The 24,095-nt window shown below is 44.2% G+C and overlaps 1 protein-coding gene across 1 annotated transcript in view; it reads left to right on the forward strand.

The window, feature by feature from the left end:
- Positions 1 to 24,095, forward strand: part of LOC126279003 (centrosomal protein of 89 kDa-like) — a 98,048-nt gene that overhangs the window by 38,384 nt on the left and 35,569 nt on the right. Inside the window, exon 6 of the mRNA XM_049979331.1 lies at positions 19,833 to 19,971. Within this exon, the coding sequence (XP_049835288.1) occupies positions 19,833 to 19,971 (139 nt within the window). The remainder of the gene's footprint in view (positions 1 to 19,832; positions 19,972 to 24,095) is intronic.

The following is a 24,095-nucleotide window of genomic DNA, read 5'->3' on the forward strand; positions in this document are numbered from 1 at the left end:
TGCACCACAAAAAATAATTTAGATGTAGAACAGATACTTGTACAGCAGTTAGCTATTGTTATTCTGACAGGTTACATAAAATTTCATGGCAACTGGTTGTGGCAATTGACTTTATTAATACACATATTGGTGTTTGATTTTTCATTCTGGCAAGATTGCAAGTGTGTGAATGGGGAATTGCCAGCATAACTAGCATAGAGATGGCGAATGACACCCTCTCAGTGGGGAACCAACGTTCTTTAGAATGCAGGATCACTGAGAGCAGCAAGAACTTACAGTTTTCTAATCATTAATGCATATAGCTATATCACGCATTGCCTTAATAATTTTGCAGTTACAATTAGATATAGATTAAAAATGAAAATATTAGCAAATACTCAAAATTACAGCAACTAAAAATAACAATACTCCGTCAAACATTAAATATAAGAACAGTTTCTCAAGGGTGGGCAGAAGAATTTTTGAACTCATATTTTAAACTGTTATAGCAGAATAACACAATAACATCAAAAATATTTAAGTGATTTATTCACAACAATATTGATTCACAATAACACTTCATAATCCATAGCAATTACACAAGTCCAGGGCACTCCAGTTCACATCCAAGATAGTTGAGACAATATCCTATGTTCCACAGGTTTCCTAGTACTAGTCACAAGTATGAGTGAAGGCAGGCATAGGACTGGCTGTACGATGCTGTTGCAGTGGCCTATATACCGTCCTGGTAGTCCAGGAAGAGGCCTTGAAGACCCAATGGTACCAATCATCTGCCGTGTCATCCTCAGCCCTTAGGCATCATCGGATGCGGTACGGAGGGGCATGTGGTCATCACACCTGTCTCCTGGCCATTGTCCATTTTCGTGACCAGTGCCACTACTTCTCAGTCAAGTAGCTCCTCAATTGACCTCACAAGGGTTGAGAATCTCACTTGCCAACACTTGGCAGACCCAAACAGTGACCCATATAAGTGCTAACCAAGCCTGACAGCACTTAACTTTGGTGATCTGATGGGTACCAGTATTACCACTGTGCCAAGGCTGTTAGCAGCTTCAGTGCAAAATTTGCTTATTATTGGAGATAGGCTGACCCCATAGTAAATTTTGTGTGTACCGGCTTTCGCTAAACTGCCCTAGGCAGTCCAGAATAGTGCTCCCTAGGCAGTCCAGAATAGTGCTTATTTTCACCTATCTCTCCCTTCCCACACCAAAACTACAAGGTCTGATTGATTGCAATTGGGACTCACATTTCAGAGTTCCCACCATGGAAATTAACCTTTCATGTCTTAACACATGTTCTATGATCCTGTCCCTTCTTCACATGTCTTCTCCACATGTTCCTTTCCTCACCGATTCTGCAGAGCCTCCTCATTTATTATCTAATTAGTCCATCTTTTTTCAGTATCTTTCTGTATCTCCATGACTCAAACATTTCAATTCTGTTTTTCTTTGTGAGTGTGTTATTCCAATTTTCCAGTACTCTGGCATGTTTTTATTTTCCAGTTTGTTGGCTATGACTGCATTAATTTTGTGTATTAAAGGCTGACTGAAACAGTTTGTAAATTTTACGACTATACCATCTACATTAGGTGCACAAGATACTTGGCAAAGGATTTAGTTGATGTTCTGCCCAACAGCATAGGGCACGAGGGCCATAGTGCAGCCAACCTCCATAGAGGGAAAATAAATAATGCTGGTCTGCCAGCATTATGGCCTGACTTTGGACCAATAACATCAAAATGTAAACAGACCACATTACACAAAAAAATAACCTGTACAGTTATCAGTGATGGAAAGAAGTAGCGAAAGATTTAGAATTAGGGGGAAAAGAGGTAAAGAACATTTGCTACAAAGTATAATGCAGAGAGTGATGAGAAGAAACACCCTACTTGTGGTATGATAAATGAAGCAGAAGATTTGGGTTTTGAGTGTATGTTGGAACCTCTCACACAGTGCACCTATTAATAAATGGAAACTGACTTTGACTATCTCCAGTATTACCCTCTGCTAGCTCCAGTGGCCCGCTTTGGTGATTTACTTGGAATACTCATTCTTCTTATTACCCACCTTGACTGTAGCTTACACCTGCTTTCCTCAGAATTTCAAACATTTTGCACCATTTTACATTCTCAAACAGTGTGCACATTTCCTGTGAATGTCTCTTGATTTTTCTCAAGTCGTGCTTCAAGTACCAACAACAACATATCAGAATTGCCTGTTTGATGCCTTTACCTTCACAAAAGGCAGACTGATCATCATCTCACAGCGTCTCAAGTTTCTTTTCCATCTTTCTTTGTATTATTACTCTTGTTAGTCACTTTTATGCATGGTCTATTAAACTGATTGTACGATATTTTTTGACTTATTTGCTCTTGCCATCTTTAATGGTATGTCTCCAGTTTCATAGATTCTACACACCACCTTGAATAGTCATTTGTTTGTCACCTGCCCCAATGATTTCAGCAATTCTAAAGAAATGTTATTTATGCCTTCCACATCATTTGATTATAAATCTTCCCAATACTTTGTTAAACTCTGACTCCAATATTAGATCCCTTTGTCTTCTATGTCAATTGCCATTTCTTCTTACATGTATTCCACCTTCTTTGAGTGAAAGTCTTTCAAAGCTCTGTTAACAGTTTGATGACTGGGCAGCTAGACTGTCATTTTCACAGCTTGTCCAGATTTTTGTGTAACCATTTCTAGTGCACAACACTTATGTCAGTTTACTGCATTTGAATGGGGGCCTGAAAATAAACATAGACTTAATGTCACAGACAGTGTTTTTATATTGAGATGAAAGTGTGTTGTTTTCACAGCAACAATTTTTGTCTTTGGTTTCATAAATAGTTGATAAGGTTAAAAGTTTTTGGTAGTAAAAATAAAGCTGTTTGAAAATGGTTTTCTGTTGAAAATCACTTAGTTACAATGGCCTTAGTGTGAAAACAAACTCCTACATCAGATTTTTCACAATAGTACCTGGTATCTCTTCTTAACACTTTCTCAGATTTGCACATACCTTACATCTCCTTTGAGGCAATTTTGGCTTTTCTGTAGACTGAATCAATATACGAAAATGTCTTCCATAGAGTCTGTTTATAAGTGAACTATCTTGAGTGGAAGTTGACCAACCAGGCCTCCTTTGTTCACCAAAGTTTTTGCCATTTCATTAATGAGTTCCTCAAGATGTTTGTTACAGGACCTCAGCTTTTTGTATAAAATGTATGAATTGACTATCTTCATCATGAAAATGTGAAGAAAGACACTCACATAGAGCTTTCAGCCACGGCCTTTGCTAGTAAAGAGAAAAGTGCGCGCACACACACACAAACACACACACACACACACACACACACTTGCAAGCACACCTCACGGAGACATGACTGCAAGTTGCAACAATCTGGAGGGGGTTATGAAAGGGAAGGGATAGTAGTGTACAGATGGTGGATTGTGCATGGACTAGGCTGGCAACAAATCAGGATGTTGTGGGTCAGGGAGGTGATGGAAAAAGGTACAAAACAGGAGAGGAGAGGAGCAGGGAAAGATGGGCGAATGCATAGGCACAGGGCTGCAAAGAAACAGGGTGGGAGATGAGAATAGGGAGGAGATAATAGCACAGTGGGGTTGGAAACTGTTGGGTGGAGGGTGTGGGGACAGTATGTTACCATAGGTTGAGGCTGGGATAATTACAGGAATGGAGAATGTGTTGCAAGGATAACTCCCATTTGCACAGATCAGAAAAGCTGTTGGTTGACGGAAAGATCCACATGGCTCAGGTAGTGAAGCAGCCATTGCAATAAAGTGTGTTATGTTTAGCTGCATTTTGTGCCACAGGGTGGTCTACTTTGCTCTTGGCCACAGTTTGTGGTGGCCGTTCATTGTGGTGGACAGCAGGCTGGTAGACATACCAATACAAAAAGCTCTGCAATAACAGAGCTGGTAAATGACATGGCTGCTTTCGCATGTGGCCCAGCTCTTGATGGAGTAGGATAAACCTGTGACAGGACTGGAATAGAAAGTGCTGGGTGGGTGGATTGGGCAGGTTTTGCACCTGGGTCTTCTCCGTGGTTCAAAGGGTTGGGATTGGGAGTGGCATAGGGATGGACTTGGATGTTGTGGAGGTTGGGTAGCAACAGAACACCACTTTAGGAGGGGTGGGAAGTACCTCTGGTTGGATGTCTCTCATTTCAGGACACAATGACGGGTAATCAAGGACCTGGCAAAGGAGGTGATTCAATTGCTCCAGTCCGCAGTGGTACTGGGTGACGACAGGAAAACTCCTTTGTGACTGGTTTTTAGGGGTTGTGAGGGGAAATGGCACAGGAGCTCTGTTTGCAGTCCAGCCCTGGGGGATAGTGCTGCGAAGGCCTAAGTGAGATCCTCAGCATACTGAGCAAGTGAGTTTTTGTCACTGCAGATATGTTGTGCCCGAGTAGCCAGGCTATGTGGGAGGGATTTTGTCGTTCGAAAGAGATGACAGCTGTCAAAGTGGAGATACTGCTGATGGTTGGTGGGTTTAATGTGGACAGAGGTGTGATTGGAGCCATCAGAAAGGAGGAGGTCATCATCTGGGAAGGCAGCACGTTGGGTTGAGGAGAACCATGTGAAGCGTTTGGGGAAGAAGGTGTTGAAGTTGTGAAGAAACGAAGATAGGATGTCTTGGCAGTGGGTCCAGATGATGAAGATATCATCAATGAACCTGAACCTGACTAGGGGTTTGGTGTTTTGGGAGACAAAGGAGGTCTCCTCTAGGTGGCCCATAAAAAGATTGGCATAGGAGAGTTCAATGTGGGTGCCCATGGCTGTGCCACAGATTTGTTTCTCATTTGAAGGGAAGGAATATAAAACAATCTCATGGTCCACATCAGTCTTGTTTTTATTATTATCAAATATGCTGTTAGGTTTCATCATTCTTGATTTTGTGTGGTCATTGACATTAAATGCAGTCGTTATGTGTTTTTTGTCAAAATAAATGCAACCATAATGTCTTTCCATTTTCACAAACAGCAAACAGTCTTGTCTGGGACACAAAAGTTCATTTTTTCCAGCTTCTTTTTCATTTTTCAATACTATATCCACTGCCTTAGTTTTGTTTTTCCATAAACGTTCAACTTGATCAGGACTTGCATAAAAATGACCAATTTATAGAGCTTGGTCTTTACCACAGAAACTTTCATACAGTCTGTTTACTTCATGAAAAATGCTGTTATTAGCATTTACCTGATTACCAGAATAAATTTCACATTTCAAAATGTATTCACTTTCACATAACATAAAAATTTATGCCATATTTGCTAGACATATTTTTCATACAGACCTTGAGACCAAGATTGCACTGAAATAAGTGAATGCCTTCATCTATAGTGAGATTTTCTCCTGGTTTGTACACTCTACTTTTTATCATAAATATATGAAATATGGGTCCCACACCGTGAATAGGATTTTTTGAAATAAAGTTTATATTATCTATGAGATGTAACATTTGCCAAATTCACATAAAGCTATCTCTTGGTAGATTCTTTCCTGCAAGGAAGGTCTGCAGTATGGAATTTAGAGACCAATAGTTGGTCAATTTTGGTATTCTAAAAAGGCATAATATCTGAAACCACACCAAAAAAACTTGTGCAGTTCACTGAGTTTCACAGCACTCCACTTATGCCAGGTTGAAAGCAGCTTCAGTTTCCCTGTTGCAGTTATTATGCCAATTATTGCTCTAACGGAGCAGTGTGTCTTTCATTTTACCATATTCAGCAGCAGTTTCTCATCAAAAATGCAGGTGAAACAATCAAACACAGAGGAGTTTTCATCAGTTTGAATTTGAATTCAGTGGAATGGCAGTGTCATCATCTGTCCACTGCCTAACCTAAAGAGGCAAATTGATATGTTGAGACAAGAGGGTTCTCTGATACAGCATTGACATCAGCAGCTTTCTCTTGAGAGCTCACTGACACTTCATCATCAGATATTCCTTCTACTTCTATAGCACAAATCATAAATATTTGCTTTCTGCTGTACAATATACATAAACATATAGAAGAAATGTGATGAAACAAATAGCTTACCACTAGTGGTTTCAAAACAAGAAATTGATTCATCAATATGAAAACCACTATTGTGTGACAGAACTCTTATCTCATAATTACATAAAATGATCTTGAAAATAAATATGAAGAATGTAGCAGACAACACAGACAGCCGCCCCTTGCACTGCATGCGGTGACTGTACTGTAATTATTCTATATCGATAATGATGTAACACTGTGACTGACATCAGAAAGTTAGATGTACGTTACAAAAATCATTAGAATGATTCCTGAGTCAAGTTTGGAAAACCACATTTTTTCATTAAAAGTGTATAAAGTTTCTTGTCTTTTCTTACCAAGCTCTTGCGCATGAGGGTAATGCTTCCCACATCTTTCTATAACCACGATGTCGTATCTCTTCTTTCTTGACTGTCACCTAGAATTGAAATACTGAACTTTTCTTCTCAGGATTGCTTAATGAGAAGGACCAAACTTCATTTTCTTTCATTTGTAACTGTATTCTTACTATAAGTAGAGCTGCAAAGTATTACACTCATCTCCATGATGCAATAATTTTTGTTTATCATTCAGAAATGCATTTTAGTGTAGAACGTCATTAATCCTCAACCAAAGTAGCTCAAATACTGTAATATAGATTCGTAAGATTTCACCTAAGTCTCTAGAATGCAATAATATTGCCTCATAATAATTATTCTTAGACATGGAAAAGGTCTGTTCAAGACAGCAAATTTTATATTCTACAAAAATAAAAGTTGAAATATTCTCATTTGGTTTTATTTCTCATTTAGGATCTTTTAGCATTTGTTAGAACAAATTTCATCATTTTGTAGGCTTTGTAAATTTAAATGATACAGTATGTGAACTTGTTAAGTGCTGCATATGGCACCAATGTGAATGTGAACATCACAAAGTAAATAACATTCCTTTCCTGCCAGTAAAAGCGACAGGTGCTCACAAATGTGGTTTTTTCCCATGATAGTGCAAGTATCATAGAGTAACTCTGTGCAGCTGACAGATGTAAGACAAATGTTAGAATACATTCACAAAGTTGAGAAATGACTGACATAGATCATAAGTTGTTCATCTTTTTAGAGATTAATCCATGTGCTGTAAGAGCTATATCACTCATCTACAGAGTGTTAAACTATGGGTATAACACTGGACCCCCTATGTCTTTCATATCAACAACTCCCATTAATACTTCTAGCATGACTTCAGACAGTCCCCCCCCCCCCCCCCCCCCTTCCCCCCTTGTAGAAGCCTTTGGTGTACTCTTTCCACTTATCCACTCTCTCCTTGGTCTTTAGCAGTGGAATTCTACTTGCACTCTTAATGTTGCTATCTTTGCTTTTCCTCCACCAAAGATTGTTTTGACTTTTCTGTATGCTGAACCAGTCCTTCTAGTGACCATTTCTCCTTATTTTTCCTGCACCCATTTCACCTTGGCTTTCCAGCACTTCCTATTTATTTCATTTGTGGATAGTACCACCTACCATTAACAAACAGCATCCACCACCTCATCCCCTCTTCCTCTTTTTCTCTCCTAGTATCCCTTCATTGTTGCGCCCTGCGGGTTCGGGGGTTCGAATAGGCCCGCGGTATTCCTGCCTGTCGTAAGAGGCGACCAAAAGGAGTCTCAAACTTTTCGGCCTTATATGACGGTCCCCTGTTGGGTTTGTCCTCCATCTCTCAAAATTTTCCGAAGAGCGAGCCGATTGGGGAAGGGCGCCTTACTTGGTGCATTGTGTCCATCTTACGATCAGACTTTTCGCCAGCTTATACACCGTTGAATTGCAGTCCTGTCCACTCTCCATCTTATGGGCATGACTCTGTTTCTGCATGCAGATTATACCTTGCACTGTGCAGTGCCTCTTTCTGCACGGACGGCGACCATGGACCACATGTTACCTAACATCCAGCACGGTAGCCAGTCCGTTGTGGTGGGGCCGCCATGTACCCTGTTGGTTGTAGCCCCCTGACAACACAACAACACAGGGATCGCTCTACTGATCCCTGCGCCGTTAACTCCCCACGTATGCCAAGGAGTAGATGCCTATCCTCCTGGGGTATCGGGACTCCCGGCAACGGCCATCCTGCCAGGTGGCTCTTGCCATGGCTGGGTGGCGCCCGTGGGGAGGGCCCTTGGTCGGAGTAGGTGGCATCAGGGCGGATGACCCGCAATGAAGCGTGGTACATCGTCTCTCGCTGGTGGCCAGCCGCCAGCAGTCTCTAAGCGTTCTTGGGCTCAGTTTAACGATCAGAAGTATGATCCGAAAACGTTCCCCTCCCTGGCCACACCGTGGGAGGAACGTAAGTCTCAAGATGGCAGTAGCAGTTATTCGCCCCGCTTCTTAGTTTGTTCGAGGGCTGATGGGGAGTCTTTTCTCTCCACAAAGCCTCAGTTCTTCGTCGAGCATTTAGAGGATAAGTTTGGGGAGGTCGAGGGCTTGTCAAAAATGCGCTCTGGGTCAGTCCTGATACAAACGGCATCCTCTCCCCAGTCACGACGGTTACTCGCTTGTGACAAGTTGGGGGATGTTGCCATTACCATCACACCCCATAAGAGTTTAAATATGGTCCAGGGAGTTATTTACCATAGGAATCTTCTTTAGCAGTCTGATGAAGAGCTGCGCGCCAATTTAGAGCGTCAAGGTGTACATTTTGTCCGGCGCGTTCATCGGGGTCCGAAGGAAAATCAGATTGCTACCGGTGCCTTCATCTTGGCCTTCGAAGGGGATGCCTTACCGGAAAAGGTCAAGGTGATGGTCTACCGATGTGACGTTAAGCCCTATATCCCTCCCCCGATGCGGTGCTTTAAGTGCTGGAAGTTCGGCCATATGTCTTCTCGCTGCACTTCCAGCCTCACATGTCGAGATTGCGGACGCCCATCACATCCCAATACTCCATGTGCCCCACCTCCCATCTGTGTCAACTGCGGGGAGCACCATTCACCTTGCTCGCCAGACTGCCGAATTTTCCAGAAAGAGCGTAAATTCATGGAATACAAGACCCTGGACCGACTAACCTATACTGAGGCCAAAAGGAAATACGACCGGCTCGATCCTGTGAGAATGACATCTTCCTATGCTGCTGCTACAACACCTGTGCTAGCCCCGTCTGTTTCTCAAATTGTGGCCGGATCGAAGAGTAGTACAACTCCTCCTGCCCCCTCGCCAGTGGGGGGCTCTACCCACTGGGTTGCTCCTGCGCCAGTTACCTCAGGAGCAACACCATGACACCCATCGGGAACGTCCGTCCCCACTTCTAAGCCGGAGAAGTGTCCAACTTCTTCGGCTTCTCACGCTCGCAAGGGGTCCCTTGGGTCCCTCCCTTCCCAGGTTTCCGCCAGCGAGAAGGCTGACGACCGACAGTGGCGTAAGTGCCCGCAATCAGCTGGTCGTAGGGCTTCACGATCTTCCTCCGTCCCGGAGACTGAATCGGTGAAGCCCTCCCAGTCGGTGCGACCCAAGGATCGGCGTGAGAAACCCAAGAAGAGCTCTCAGCCCAAGGAACTCGCGGTGGCAGCCATCCCACCGCAACCTTCCAGCTCTGCGTCTGAGGATGCGGTGGAGATTCTGGCGTCCGCTGAGGACCTCGATCTCACCGGTCCATCAGCCGCCATGGAAAGCACTATCACAGGTGCTAAATCGGAGGCAGCAGGTGACCCAGCGGCGTAATCTCCCTTCCCAGTCCCATCACGCCTTGCTCAGCCATGGACAACACCATCCTCCAGTGGAACTGCAGCGGTTTCTTCCACCATCTAGCTGAGCTCCGCCACCTTATCAGCCTTCACCCTTTGCTCTGCAGGAAACTTGGTTTCTGGCAATGCAAACCCCCGCCCTCCATGGCTACCGGGGTTATTATAAGAACCAGGCAGCTTATGAAAGGGTGTCTGGTGGCGTCTGCATATATGTCCTGAACTCTCTTCACAGCGAGTCTGTACCTCTCCAAACACCTTTTGAGGCTGTCACTGTTCGGGTGTGGACGCCACAGGCTGTTACCGTCTGCAGTCTTTACCTTCCACCGGATGGTGATGTCGCACAGCATGTCCTGGCTGCTCTGATAGCCCAATTGCCGCCACCTTTCGTGTTACTGGGCGACTTTAACGCCCATAACCATCTGTGGGGTGGGTCGGTGGCAACAGGTCGAGGCGCCATCGTTGAGCATTTATTGGCGCAGCTCCATCTCTCGATATTAAATGATGGTGCCTTCACACACTTCAGTGTGGCGCATGGCACATACTCCGCCATTGACCTTTCGATCTGTAGCCCTAGCCTCTTACTGTCTGTCCAATGGAGAGTGCATGACGACCTTTGTGGTAGTGACCACTTTCCGATCTTTCTGTCACTACCACAGCGTCAGTCTTCTGGGCGCCCTAGCAGATGGGCTCTGAATAAGGCTGACTGGGACTTGTTCTCCTCCACTGCCGCTATTGAGCCTCTCTCGAACGATGACATTGATGCAGTGGTTCAATCGGTCACCACCGGCATCGTTACTGCCGCCGAATCTGCCATTCCCCATTCTTCTGGGTCCCCTCGGCGGCGGACTGTGCCTTGGTGGTCACCTGAGATCGCTGAAGTGATTAAAGCTCGCCGGCGGGCACTCCAGCGTTACAAGCGACATCCCTCAATCGAACACCTTATTGCCTTCAAACGGTTGCGTGCGCGAGCCCACCGCATTATCCGCCAACGCAAGCAGAAGTGCTGGGAGCGGTATGTGTCCACCATTGGCCTCCATGTCACTCCATCGCAGGTCTGGGCCAAGATTTGCCGCCTCTATGGCTATCGGACCCCCATCAGCGTCCCTGCGCTCTCACTGAATGGAGCAGTTTGTACTGACTCCGACGTCATTGCAAACCGCTTGGCAGAGCACTTTGCTCTAAATTCCGCTTCTGCCAACTACCCCTTGGGCTTCCGCTCCATTAAAGAGAGGATAGAACGTCGGAGTCTTTCTTTTCGCACCCACCATCCTGAATTGTACAATGTTCCATTCAGTGAGGGGGAATTCCGCAGTGCCCTCGCAGCTTGTCCTGATACCGCTCCAGGCCCAGATAGCATCCACTCTCAGATGCTGAAACACCTATCAGTGGACTGCCAGCGACGCCTCCTCGACCTTTACAACCGCATTTGGGTCGAGGGTGAGTTTCCGTCGCAATGGCGGGAAAGTCTTGTTGTCCCCATTCTGAAACCGGGGAAGAACCCTTTGGAGGTGGACAGCTACTGTCCCATTAGCCTCACCAACGTTCTTTGCAAATTGCTTGAACGGATGGTGAGCCAGCGCTTGAATTGTGTACTGTAGTCTCGGGGCCTTCTGGCTCCGTCTCAGGGTGGGTTCCGTAAAGGACAATCTGGTGAGCCTGGAGTCGGCCATCCGTACTGCCTTTGCCCGCCGTCAGCATCTGGTCGCTGTCTTTTTTCGACATGCGGAAGGCGTATGATACGACATGGCGTCATCTCATTCTTTCTACGCTTCATGGATGGGGCCTTCGGGCCCCTCTGCCGATCTATATTCGCAATTTTCTGTCGTATCGTACCTTCCTTCCGCGTGCACGTCGCGGCCTCATATAGTTCCTTCCAAGTCCAGGAGAACGGTGTGCCACAGGGTTCTGTTCTAAGTGTCTGTCTGTTTTTAATAGCCATTAACGGGCTCGCTGCGGATGTGGGAAATTCTGTCTCCGCTTCTCTGTATGCTGACGAATTCTGCCTTTACTACAGCTCTATTGGCATTGCAGCTGCTGAACGTCAGCTACAGGGCGCAATCCGCAAGGTGCAGTCTTGGGCTGTAGCGCATGGTTTTCAGTTTTCGGCAGCCAAGACCTGCGTTATGCATTTCTGCCGGCGACGCACTGTTCACCCGGAGCCACGGCTTTATCTTGACGGCGAGCTTCTTTCAGTGGTGGAGTCACATAGGTTTTTGGGGGTGGTTTTTGATGCCCGGTTGACTTGGCTGCCTCATATCCAGCAGCTTAAACAGGCGTGTTGGCGGCATCTAAACGCTATGCGATGCCTGAGCCACACCGGGTGGGGCGCCGACCGATCTACTCTACTAACGGCTTTACCAGGCGTTGATTGAGTCCCGTCTGGACTATGGGAGTCTGGCTTATGGCTCAGCATCCCCATCTGCGTTGCGGCTGCTGGACCCAATCCTTCACAGCGGGATACGCCTTACCACTGGTGCCTTCCGGACCAGCCCTGTGGACAGCATACTTGTGGAGGCAGGTATCCCTCCACTGTGGTTACGACACCAACAATTACTGGCTGCTTATTCTGCCCATGTTTTTAGCTCGCCCGGGCATCCAAATTATCGTGTCCTGTTCTCGCCGTCAGTCGTCCGTCTGCCAGAACGTCGGCCCCGGTCGGGTTGTCCGATTGCCGTACGCGTCAAACAGCTTCTCTACGGGCTTGAGTGTTTCCCTGTACCACCTCCTTTCCGGGCCCCTCTGCGTACACCGCCATGGTGTGTGCCTCGCCCTTGCCTTCGGCTCGACTTGGCACAGGGCCCGAAGGACTCAGTCCCTCCGGTGGCCTTCCGACGCCGATTTTATTCCATCCTGGCCACGTATCAGGGCTCTGGCGTTGTCTATACCGACGGTTCGATGGTTGCTGGTCGTGTCGGTTATGCACTAACTCTAGGGGACCATTCTGAACAACGTTCGTTGCCGGCTGGCTGCAGTGTTTACACTGCTGAGCTGGTCGCCATCTTTCGTGCCCTAGAGTATATCCGCTCCTGCTCAGGTGAGTCCTTCGTTATCTGTAGCGATTCCCTGAGCGGTTTACAAGCTCTCGACCAGTGTTTCCCTCGTTCTCGCCTGGTGATGGCTATCCAGGAGTCCCTGCTACTCTCGCCCGTTGCGGCAGATCTGTGGTCTTCGTTTGGACCCCGGGCCATGTTGGGATAGCCGGAAATGAAACTGTTGACCGCCTGGCGAAAGAGGCCACTAGTGCACCATCTCTGGAGATTGGCCTCCCGGCGACTGATTTGCGGGCACTATTACGCCGCAAAGTTTTCGATTTATGGGACACTGATTGGCGCAACCTGCCCGTGCCAAACAAACTCCGCCGTATCAAGGAGACGACTATTGTGTGGCGGTCATCCATGCGAGCCAACCGCAGGGAATCAGTCGTCCTTTGTCGGCTCCGCATTGGCCACACCCGACTCACGCACAGTTATTTACTGTGTCGTGAGGATCCCCCTCTTTGTCGTTGTGGGGCGTCCTTGACGGTGGTCCATATTCTGTTGGAGTGCACCCTTTTAACTGTGCTCAGGCAGACTCTTGCACTGCCTGATACGCTCTCTGCGCTTTTATCTGACGACTCTTCCATAGCGGACATAGTTCTGCGTTTTATTTGGGCAGGGGGATTTTATCGCTTAATGTAAGTGTGTGTTTTTGTGTTGATTCTGGCCTATGGCCTACGATTTGTCTGATTTTTTTTTTTTTTTCATGTGTTTCTCGGTGGTTGGCTTTTCCCCTTTTGTTTGTATGGTCGGCCAACCACCGTCACACTCTGTGTGATTTTAGTTCGTCTTGTCTGGTCTTTGTCTACGTTTCTCTTGTTCTGTGTCATCTGTCTTATCGTCTGTTGATCGTTTTTATCCTCTGTGAGTGTTTTTAGTATTTGGAAAAAGGGACCGATGACTGTAGCAGTCTGGTCCCTTTAACCCCCACAACCCAGCCAACCTTCATTGTTCCCAGGCCCTGTCTTACTGACCTGCTCAGTCCCCCTCATAATGTCTTCACTCAGCGAAAAACCAGTACTCATGAACACATTCAGAATTCCCAGATTTATCGTTGACCTATCATCTAAAATCCTTATCACTGCATAAGTCTCACCAGTCCTCAAAAAAACGCTCCACCTTTGACCCCAAATCCATGTTTGATAATGTGTTCCACTCTGTTGAAACTTTTTCTCGCCATTCAGTTACCAATCACAGGCAGCCTAAACTACACATTGAACCTTCTGTTAACCCATCTGACTTCCCCCCAACCTCCACCCCATTTTCCTTACCTGTCCTACCTGAGCTTGTGTTCCTCTCTAATAATCTCACAGTCAACAGTAGATCAGATGCTAATCCTTCATCCTTTACAGTGAGACAGTATCCTATCCACCTACTGCAGAAACAAATCATCCACACCATGTTTTCTCACAACAGCAAATCGCACACCACTGTGAAATAGGCACCACCCAATACTTCCCATAGCACCCAATATCAGCCAAGCCACAGAAAACACAATCCCACTTCTCACCAGGACTTTCACTTACTCTCATCTTGCCTTGAAATTAGAGAAAGCTTATGCAAAACTCTGTCCTCAACTTTCCAAGAGTTATTCCTTCATCCATCCAATCTATACAATATTGTGGTCGATACCAATGCCACCATTACTTTCAGCCATGCACCTTGTTGGTCATTCTCCTGTGGGCACTTCAGAACCTGCCACACACACATAAACTACTACTGTAATCTGGTCACAAATGATTCTCATTCAGTAACAGATAGGCAATTATTTGAAGGCAACTATCTTACATACAAGCTGTGTTTTTTTGTGTTCTGTGGCGACTAACCAGGTGTCTGTCCTCATGAACAGTCACCACCCAACTGGTGCTAACTCATTGTTGAGCATGCTGCACACAGCAACACCAGTGACTTCCAACAGCTGCTTCAATACCCAAACCATGTGGATTCTTCCATGCAACACCAGCTGCTCTGAACAGCTTAGGCAGGTACACTGTCTAGAATATATCCTCCATTCATGAGAATCTCGGAAAATTTTGGATTGAAAGATTTGTGTAGCCATCCCTTACAGCGGTGGTCACTAAATTTATGAAACTTCTACGCTACAGTACAGTTTTCAAATCCTAGTGGTAGGTGCCAAAAGAAACTAGGAAAAAAATAAGAACTTCAGAAAATTTGTTTACTGTCTATAAAGTTACACTTCTAGTAAATATGAAATGGATTTTAACTAATCTTTTGAATTGCAACGTCCAAAAATGCAGATTTGATTAATTCACTGTCTTTGTATGGTTTCGTATTTTGTGCAATAATGTTTGAAACTCAGAATGACCCCTCAGTTACTGCTTTATTCTTGTCTAATGCTTTTAAAAAAAGTTGATTGTTATGAATTAAGCTTAGATTTTAGCAGCCTTACTTTGTCTTTTCTTGGTGTAGAATTCAGTTGTGAAATCATTTTCAGTCCCTGTGTGAATGGCTTTGAAGTGACATTGGACGTTCCCTTTCTCCCCTAATGATAGACTTACATAGCACAGTAAATGCACATATTATTTGTATCCCTTATATGGGTAAAGAAGTTATCAGTTTCCCATCAAGTTTTTTGCGTTTTGGTGAAATGCCATGATTAGAAAAAACCTAGCTTTTGTATCAATGTGTAAATCAAACTATTCACTTTAGCAGATGTCTGGTACACACACAAAAAATATAATGTGCACAATCTCATGTGTATACAATCAATTATGAGGTTGACAATGTAGTATTCTTGACTGACAGTGGCAGTTACTTGGGAGAAACAAGAAGTTGTTGCTGAGTGCGGTCTGAGCTCAGTGGAACTATCCAGATTAGCCAGCCCGAATGTCACTGCAATCTACCAAAAATGTCCCCACGAGCTACTAGTAGCTTGTGTTTGGCAATTTGGCAATCACTGCCATAAAGTAATCCAAATGGCTGCTTCATGGTAGGGTGGACTCAGAATCATTACCAACAAATTAAATATGATTAATAAGTGTATGTAGTGTTAATTGCTGTATTTTTTATTGCTGTTACTGTCATTAAGAAACCTAATTTTCATTGTGCCATTATGAATACTTCATTTTATTTGTATGCCCCTAGGCATAATCGGGCTACTTCAGATCCCACACACTGATCTGTAGAATATAATATCCTGTAAGTATAACAGTTTTCATTATGAATCAAACAATGGAAAATCCAGGATGGAATGTAACAATACCAGAGAAGGAAAGTTCTTACTCACCATGTAGCAGAGATGCTGAATCGCAATAGGCACAACAAAAAGATTCACACAGTGATAGCTTTCAGCCATGAAAGCCTTTGTCAGCAGTGTGGTATAAGCTCTCTGAGACTGCAGATGTGTGTGCTAGTTGCGTGTGCGTGTGCATGCATGTGCGTGTGCGCGTTTTGCGGTCATTAAAGCCTTTGTCAGCAGTAGACAAACGTGCACGTGCGCGTGCATGTGTCTACTGCTGACAAAGGCTTTAATGGCCCAAAGCTATAATTGTGAGAATCTTTTTGTTGTGCCTATCGTGGCTCAGCATCTCCGCTACATGGTGAGTAGCAACTTTCCTTCTCTAGTTGTTATAATGATGTAGCCTTATGATGAATTAGATAATCGCTAAAAAATGAAATAGAGTGGGTTTTTTTTTTTCATTTATTATTAAGGCACTCTTCACACAAAACCAACAGAGACTACAGAATGGTCCTTGGAGTAGTGCAAGCTATTTTAAGCAATCATTCCAATGAAAGTCCAGTTTTTGCATTATCAGAGTGCCACTAATAACAAACAGATAATGATATATGATAAAAGCCAGTAATGTCTATTGGAGGTTTAAAACAGATGTTTGGTGATCCACCACCAAAAAACTCACTATCTGCCCTCATGTATAATGACACAATGTTATAGGGTACTGTGCAAATTAAGCATTGCACACTCCACCAAATAATGATAAAAAATTTCATGTGATTTATAAGTTCTTCGAAATCATGCTAATTCAGTTGTAACAGGAACACAGCTGTCACAGCATGTTGGAAAGAAAAAAAAAGACTGACATTCAGCAATAGATAAACTGGGGACTAAAGTAGAAATGCCCATCAGTCGTTAATGGCTTTTTTGCTAATGGCATGTTTTATAACAGTACTAGCTGACAAATCCGGCAATGCACAGGTGTTTACTTTGTGAGTTTTCTGTTAGAAACAGAAACAAAAAAATAATTGTGTTTTGAGTGTTAAAAAATTTCATTTTTATGTATTTGTGAAAATGCCTTTGAAATAATGAAACAATCGTATAAAGAAATATGCATAATGTACAGATGTATAAGTACAGTACCCTGGGCAGTTTGTATACACTGGGTGCAGCTGCTTCACTTGTCTACAACACAATTTTTTAAATCTCTCTATGGCAATGCCTCTTTGCAGCTGTATAAACAGTTACTGTTTTTGCTTACAGCCATTTTTTGCTTAACAGTTGAAAGCTGTTGAAAGCACTTCCAGGTGTCGGGGATTTCCTTAAGTTGACTCAACCGAAGGAGTATCTTAGTAGTAAAGAACAAATGTATTACAACCTAATACATGATGCTGCATTTTTTTCGTGCATCTCAGTGTTTATGGTATCATATCTCTTGAACTATGTGTCGTACAATTATATATTCATGTAGGTACATTCAGCGGCATACATGATACTGTTGTGTGGAATGTCTGCAAATAGAGTTAGCAGCAAAGAAGTAATAAATTTAAACACCATACACGATGCGGCAGTTTTTCACACATATCACTGTTTATGACTTAATATCTCCTGAACTATGACAGGTGGGTGGTTCTTTGCCCCACAGCATTATTGCCTGATGGTATGGGATATGTGTACCAAGTTTGGTTAAAATGGGTCCAATGGTTTAGGAAATTTGGGACATACACCCACACATACATACATACATTCTGTGATCAAAAGTATCTGGACACCCCTCCCCCCCCAAAAAAAAAGAAATTCATATTATGTGCATTATGCTGCCAGGTACTGCATATGAACGACCTCAGTAGTCATTAGACATCATGAGAGAGCAGAATGGGGTGCTCTGCAGAGCTCACGGACTTCAAACGCGCTCAGGTGATTAGGTGTCACTTGTGTCATACGCCTATACATGAGATTTCCACACTCCTAAACATCCCTAGGTCCACTGTTTCCAATGTGATAGTGAAGTGGGAACGTGAAGGGACATGTACAGCACAAATGCGAACAGACGGACCTCATCTGTTGACTGACAGAGACCACCAACAGTTGAAGAGGGTCCTAATATGTAACAGGCAGACGTCTATGACCATCACACAGGAATTCCAAACTGCATCAGGATCCACTTCAAGTACTAGACAGTTAGGCGAGAGGTGAGAAAACTTGGATTTCATGATTGAGCGGCTACACATAAGCCACACATCACGTCGGTAAATGACCCCTTGCTTGGTGTAAGGAGCATAAACATTGGATGATTGAACAGTGAAAAAATGTTGTGTGGAGTGACAAATCACAGTACACAATGTGACAATCTGATGGCAGGGTGTGGGTATGGCAGACGCCAGCGTCTGTAGTGCCAACAGTAAAATTCAGAAGCGGTGGTGTTATGGTGTGGTCGTGTTTTTCATGGAGGGGGCTTGCACCCTCGTTGGTTTGCATGGCACTATCACAGCTAGAGCTTACATTGATGTTTTAAGCACCTTCTTACTTCCCACTGTTGAAGAGCAATTTGGAGATGGCGATTGCATCCTTCAACACAATCTAGCACCTGTTCATAATGCATGGCCTCTGGCGGAGTGGTTACACGACAATAACATCTCTGTAATGGAATGGCTTGCACAGAGTCCTGGCATGAATCCTATAGAACACCTTTGGGATCTTTTGGAATGCCTACTTCATGCCAGGCCTCACCAACCGACATCGATACCTCTCCTCAGTGAAGCACTCTGTGAAGAATACGCAGCTATTCCCCAAGAAACCTTCTCGCACCTGATTGAACATATGCCCACCTGATTGAATATATACCTGTGCAGTGGAAGTTGTCATCAAGACTAAGGGTGGACCAACACCATATTGAATTCCAGCATTACCGATGGAGGTCGCCATGAACTTGTAAGTCATTTTCAGCCAGGTGTCTGGACACTTGTGATCACACAGTCTACATACATACATACATACATACATACATACATACATACATTTTCATAATATGTACGGATTAGGTGCTGTGCATAAGTTAGGGACTTCTTTGTTCAGTAATAAAAATGCAACATTGTCCCAGCTTTTCCCTATCCTCTCTTTCTGCTTCTTTCTTTATTACCTCTTCTGCTAACTTTACCTATTATTTCTTCCTCATTCCTGGATGAGTGAACATCTGCTCCAGTCATGTCTTTTATTAGTGTAGCACCACTCATATGTGATAAAAAAACTGTATTATACAAAATCTACTTGCAACAGTGTCAATAGCCCGGACATTTTATAGTAGCTCTGTTAGAAAAATGTCAGGCATATTAACAGTGTGATAAATTAATCATTGTCACTGTTTTCATTATTATTAGTGTAACTCATTTTCTATGCACACTTATCTTAACTGTACCTAAAGATAATCACTAAATGTGCCTGCTTAGGTGTAGAATATGGCCAGATGATTGTGACTTTGCCAGATAAAGTAAATGTGCATATAAAAGATAAAATAAGTTTCTACCTTCAGCTGGATTATAGTTTAAGCTAATTGTTTCATTATTACTTCTGCCTTTTTTTCCATTATTTTGTGACAGACAACAATAAAACTGAAGGTACTTTCTACAAATCCTAAACTGTAGGTCACATTTCACAATGGACAACTTGTGTGCACTATACTTGTCCTCAGGAATCGTGTTGACTTCATGATTGGTTTCACAAACAATTCTTGATAGCTGCTAGTAAAACAAATTTGATTTCTCATCTTTAAATAGGCACCTACACATAACATAATGATATTGTCCCATTGTAGATTCATTTTATTTTAGTTGAAATTAACCTACTTTGGTTTTATCTTTATAGATGAATACTGCTGCAGCAGAGGCAAAAATCCTCCAGCAAGATAGTGCTCTTGTACAAGAGCAGAATGAGTTGCTGACAGGACAGCTTGATGTACTTAAACAGAAGCTACAAGAGATCCATACTACATATCAACAGAAAGGTGTTACACTTTTCTAAAGCAAATAATTTCACAGGTGTTGCTCTTAATTTGTACTGGATGTTAGCAGCTGTTGCAGCAGGGGATTTTCTGTTTATTATATTATTTCATGTTTTGTTGTTCTTTTACTGCTCCTTTCTTCATCTTTATTATCACCATATTTCCATGGATCATTATGGGACATATTTCCGTTTTGTGTATGTGATGTTTAATATGCAACTCATCTCAGTGCTAATTAATGCATTATAACCCCCGGAATTGGATTGTGCCCTTCAAACTTTAAGATTAGCTGCTTGCAATGGATGGCCTTAAAGACATGTGGCTCTACTATTCTCAGGTAGGTCACAGCCTGATTATGAAGTGTATCTTCCAGAGGATTTTCACCCTCAGACAGGTAAATTCATGGGTATTGATTCATTATTCTTTTTCTCTTCCATGAGTAATGGGTAATACTCTTTTATCCATGGAATAGTTTTCCAGATTTTGGCCCAGTATGTCTCACAAGGATCCCATAATGTTGTGTGTGCCAGTGACCAGCATCATGAAAGACCAGATGCTATAGTTGTGATTTCACATGGCACAGTGATGCTGTCATCTTGGACAGATTTTTGTTGATGTACATGTCTCTTCATAGTCTTTTTTGCCATTACATTTAGTTTTTTTAATGTAGCCACGGCATTTGAGTGTATTTTATTTTCTTACTATCATACTTTTTATTAAGGCAGCTGTTATGTTCAGAAATAATAATGAGTAAATAAAATTTTTAATTGTCAACAGTACGTAGAATTGGAGTGTTAGTGAAAGGCATGACATGAAGATCAGTTAATATATGTGTGGCTACTGCAGAATTCCACTTATTGTGGGGGACTGATGACCTTAGCTGTTTAGTCCCCCTTAAACATCCCAACAACCACCACCACCACCACTTATTGTATTGTGTGGATTGTCTTGTGTGTTTCGTAATTGTTGTCATGACGGCATCCAATTTTTTACAAGTATGTGGAATTAAGTACACTACCGATGCTATAGTCCCCCCCACCTCGACACTTCTCTTCATCAGTTTGTTGATATATTTTGCATTTCATTCCCAAAAAAAAATCCATTATTTCTTTTCATTACCCTTGAAAAGTCTTGCTCAATACAACTGCACTTTTTACTTTTCATATGGCCAGAACTTTCTGAGAGTTTTTAAAACTTGACATAGAACAGGGGTGTCGAAGATTTCAGTTCGTGGGCTGTGCTCAGGCCCAAGTATCAAAGCACTCAGACTTGCTTCACATTTCTTCCACCACCACACCGCACTATCTGAGCGCATGGAGGGGAAGAGGGGAGAACAGTAAACACGTTGTATTTAAACGGCAGTACAGACACACTGTCTGTGACTTGGTTTTATATTTCACATTTCTCCACAGCATCCCTAAATCACTTCCGGCAAATGCTGGGATGGTTCCCTTGGAAGGACATGGCCGATTTCTTTCCCCACCCTTCCTTAATCCGAGCTTGTGCTTCGTCTCTGCTGACCTCATTGTCGACAGGATGGTAAACACTAATCTCCTTCTCCTCCTCCTCTCCACAACGTAGAACATAAACAAAACAAGTTTTCAATCTAATTAGCTATTTTTGACATGCTGAAGACATAATTTTTGTCTGGTACAAACTCTCGGCATACAGACAGACAAAATTTCACAGCATTTCGACACACGTTTTCACGTAATTTTGACTTATTTAGTTTTATAATTTAAAAAATGTATTTCTCACAAATATTTCAGTCGAAATATTGTAGCACTTTCGTAACCTCAGAGACTTGGAAAACCTGTCTGAGAAAAGCGATGTGGATGTTCTGGACAGTTTTAACATAAAAAGATTTTTAATTAAAACAGGAATTATCTTGCAGGTCAGTTAGTTACATCTGCACATGCACAGAGGTGCTTTCAACTGAAATGGCAAATGGTCTCGAAAGATTCTCTTTTTAAAAGCACCTCCATGATATATCAGAAAGAAGTTATCTTGCAGTGTCATACTGTGGGCAGTGTGGTGTGCAGTCAAGTCCACTTAAAATGCGAAGTCTGCAATTCATTCTAGATGTTCTAATTTTCATTCCTACACTCTGTTTTCCTTCATAAACACAACAATAGCAAGATTTAAATTGAAAAATCATGCCCATTGACTTGCTCAACACACTTTGCAGTAATATATGAAGTCTCCATTCATTTCCACTGAAAACTGTTCAGGCGTCGGACGGTCCACCCTCATCCTGAACTTTACCTCGACGGCCACCTACTTGAAGTGGTGGACACTAGCCGCTTCTTAGGACTCGTCTTTGATGCCCGGCTCACATGGGTTCCTCATATTACTCAGCTGAAGCAAACGTGCTGGCGGCACCTCAATGCCCTCCGCTGCCTGAGCCACACTTCTTGGGGTGCAGATCGATGCACGCTGTTGAGATTGTACAGAGCCCTTGTACAGTCCAGGCTTGATTATGGGAGCATGGCCTATGGGTCTGCATCACCCTCAGTCCCATGTTGTTGGACCCCCTACACCACTGTGGGGTTCGGCTTGCAACTGGCGCTTTCTGCGGATTCGCCGCCATAGCCTGCTCGCCGACTATGCTGTCCACGTGCATTGCTCGCCGGGCCATCCCAATCATCACCTGCTTTTCCCTGCCATGGTCCTCCATCTGCCTGAATGGCGACCTAGGTCTGGGCTTTCCACTGCTGTCCGCGTCCAGTCCCTGCTGTCGGAACTGGGGTCATTCCCTCTTCTGCCTCCCTTCCGAGCCTGTGCACCTGCGCCTCCCTGGTGTATGCCCCATCCGTCCGTCCGTCTGGACTTGGCACGGGGACCTAAGGACTCGGTTCCCCCTGTGGCCCTCCGTCGCCGTTTTCTTGCACTCCTCGCCTCATTTTCGTGCTGTGAGACTGTCTACACTGATGGTTCCCTGGTTGATGGTCATACTGCCTACACTTTTGCTCACGCTGCCCATGTTGAACAGTGCTCCTTGCCGGCTGGCTGCAGTATTTTTGCTGCAGAGTTGGTGGCCATATTGTGCACTCTTGAGCATATGCGTTCCTGCTCAGGTACGTCCATCGTCATCTGCAGTGACTCCCTGAGCAGCCTCCAGGCTATCGATCGCTGCTATACCTCTTCTCCTCTGGTATCATTTATTCAGGAGTCTGTTTCTGCCATTACCTGCTCTGGTCGTTCAGTGATGTTTGTTTGGACGCCAGGTCAAGTTGGCATCCCGGGGAACGAATGTGTCGCAGGCTGGCCAAAGGGGCGATCGGCGCCCCAGCTTTGGAGATCGGCCTCCCAGCTCGTGATCTGCAGTTGGTGTTGCGCCGTAAGGTGCTTGGGATGTGGAATGATGAGTGGCATGGCCTGACATCCTCGAATAAACTGCGGGCTGTTAAGGAGACGACCGATGTTTGGCGGTCCTCCCTGTGAGCTTCTCGCAGGGACTCTGTCGTGCTGTGTCGGCTCCGCATCGGCCATACCTACCTGACGCACGGCCATCTTTTATGTCAGGAGGATCCCCCCCCTGTGTCGGTGTGGATCCCGGCTGACGGTCACCCACATTTTGTTGGAGTGTCCCCGACTGCGCACCCTCCGGCAGTCTTTTAATCTCCCGGGCACTCTGCCTTTGGTTTTATGCGACGATGCCTCCATGGCTGACGACGTTTTGAATTTTATCCGTGGTAGTCCTTTTTATGGTTCCATTTAGGGAGGTCATGCACCTTTCCATTTCTGTGTCTCTTGTCCTCGAGTCTCTCATAATTGGTTGCAGATTTTAGTGTGTAGTCGGATGGTGTTCGTTGCCGCATTTGTGGGGGGGGGGGGGGGGGGGGGAAGACTCCTTCCCCTTGGGGTTTTACCTGCTCCACAACTTTTCGTCTCCCTGTTTTTGGAATGGGGGACTAATGACCTTCGCTGTTTAGTCCCCCTTAAACATCCCAACAACAACCACCACCACCACCACCTGAAAACTGTTCAACTGGAAATGGAGTAATAAGAGCAAATCCAGAAATTTTATTATTCATACCACCAATTTCCTCAAGTTCTCCATGCCTGCAAATTTAGGAAAAAGTGCTTCTTGATGCCCAGAATAATGAGTCCTGTTTGTTGATCAC

Source organism: Schistocerca gregaria, chromosome 6, assembly GCF_023897955.1.
Source record: "Schistocerca gregaria isolate iqSchGreg1 chromosome 6, iqSchGreg1.2, whole genome shotgun sequence".
In the NCBI taxonomy this organism is placed as follows: Eukaryota; Metazoa; Arthropoda; class Insecta; order Orthoptera; family Acrididae; genus Schistocerca; species Schistocerca gregaria.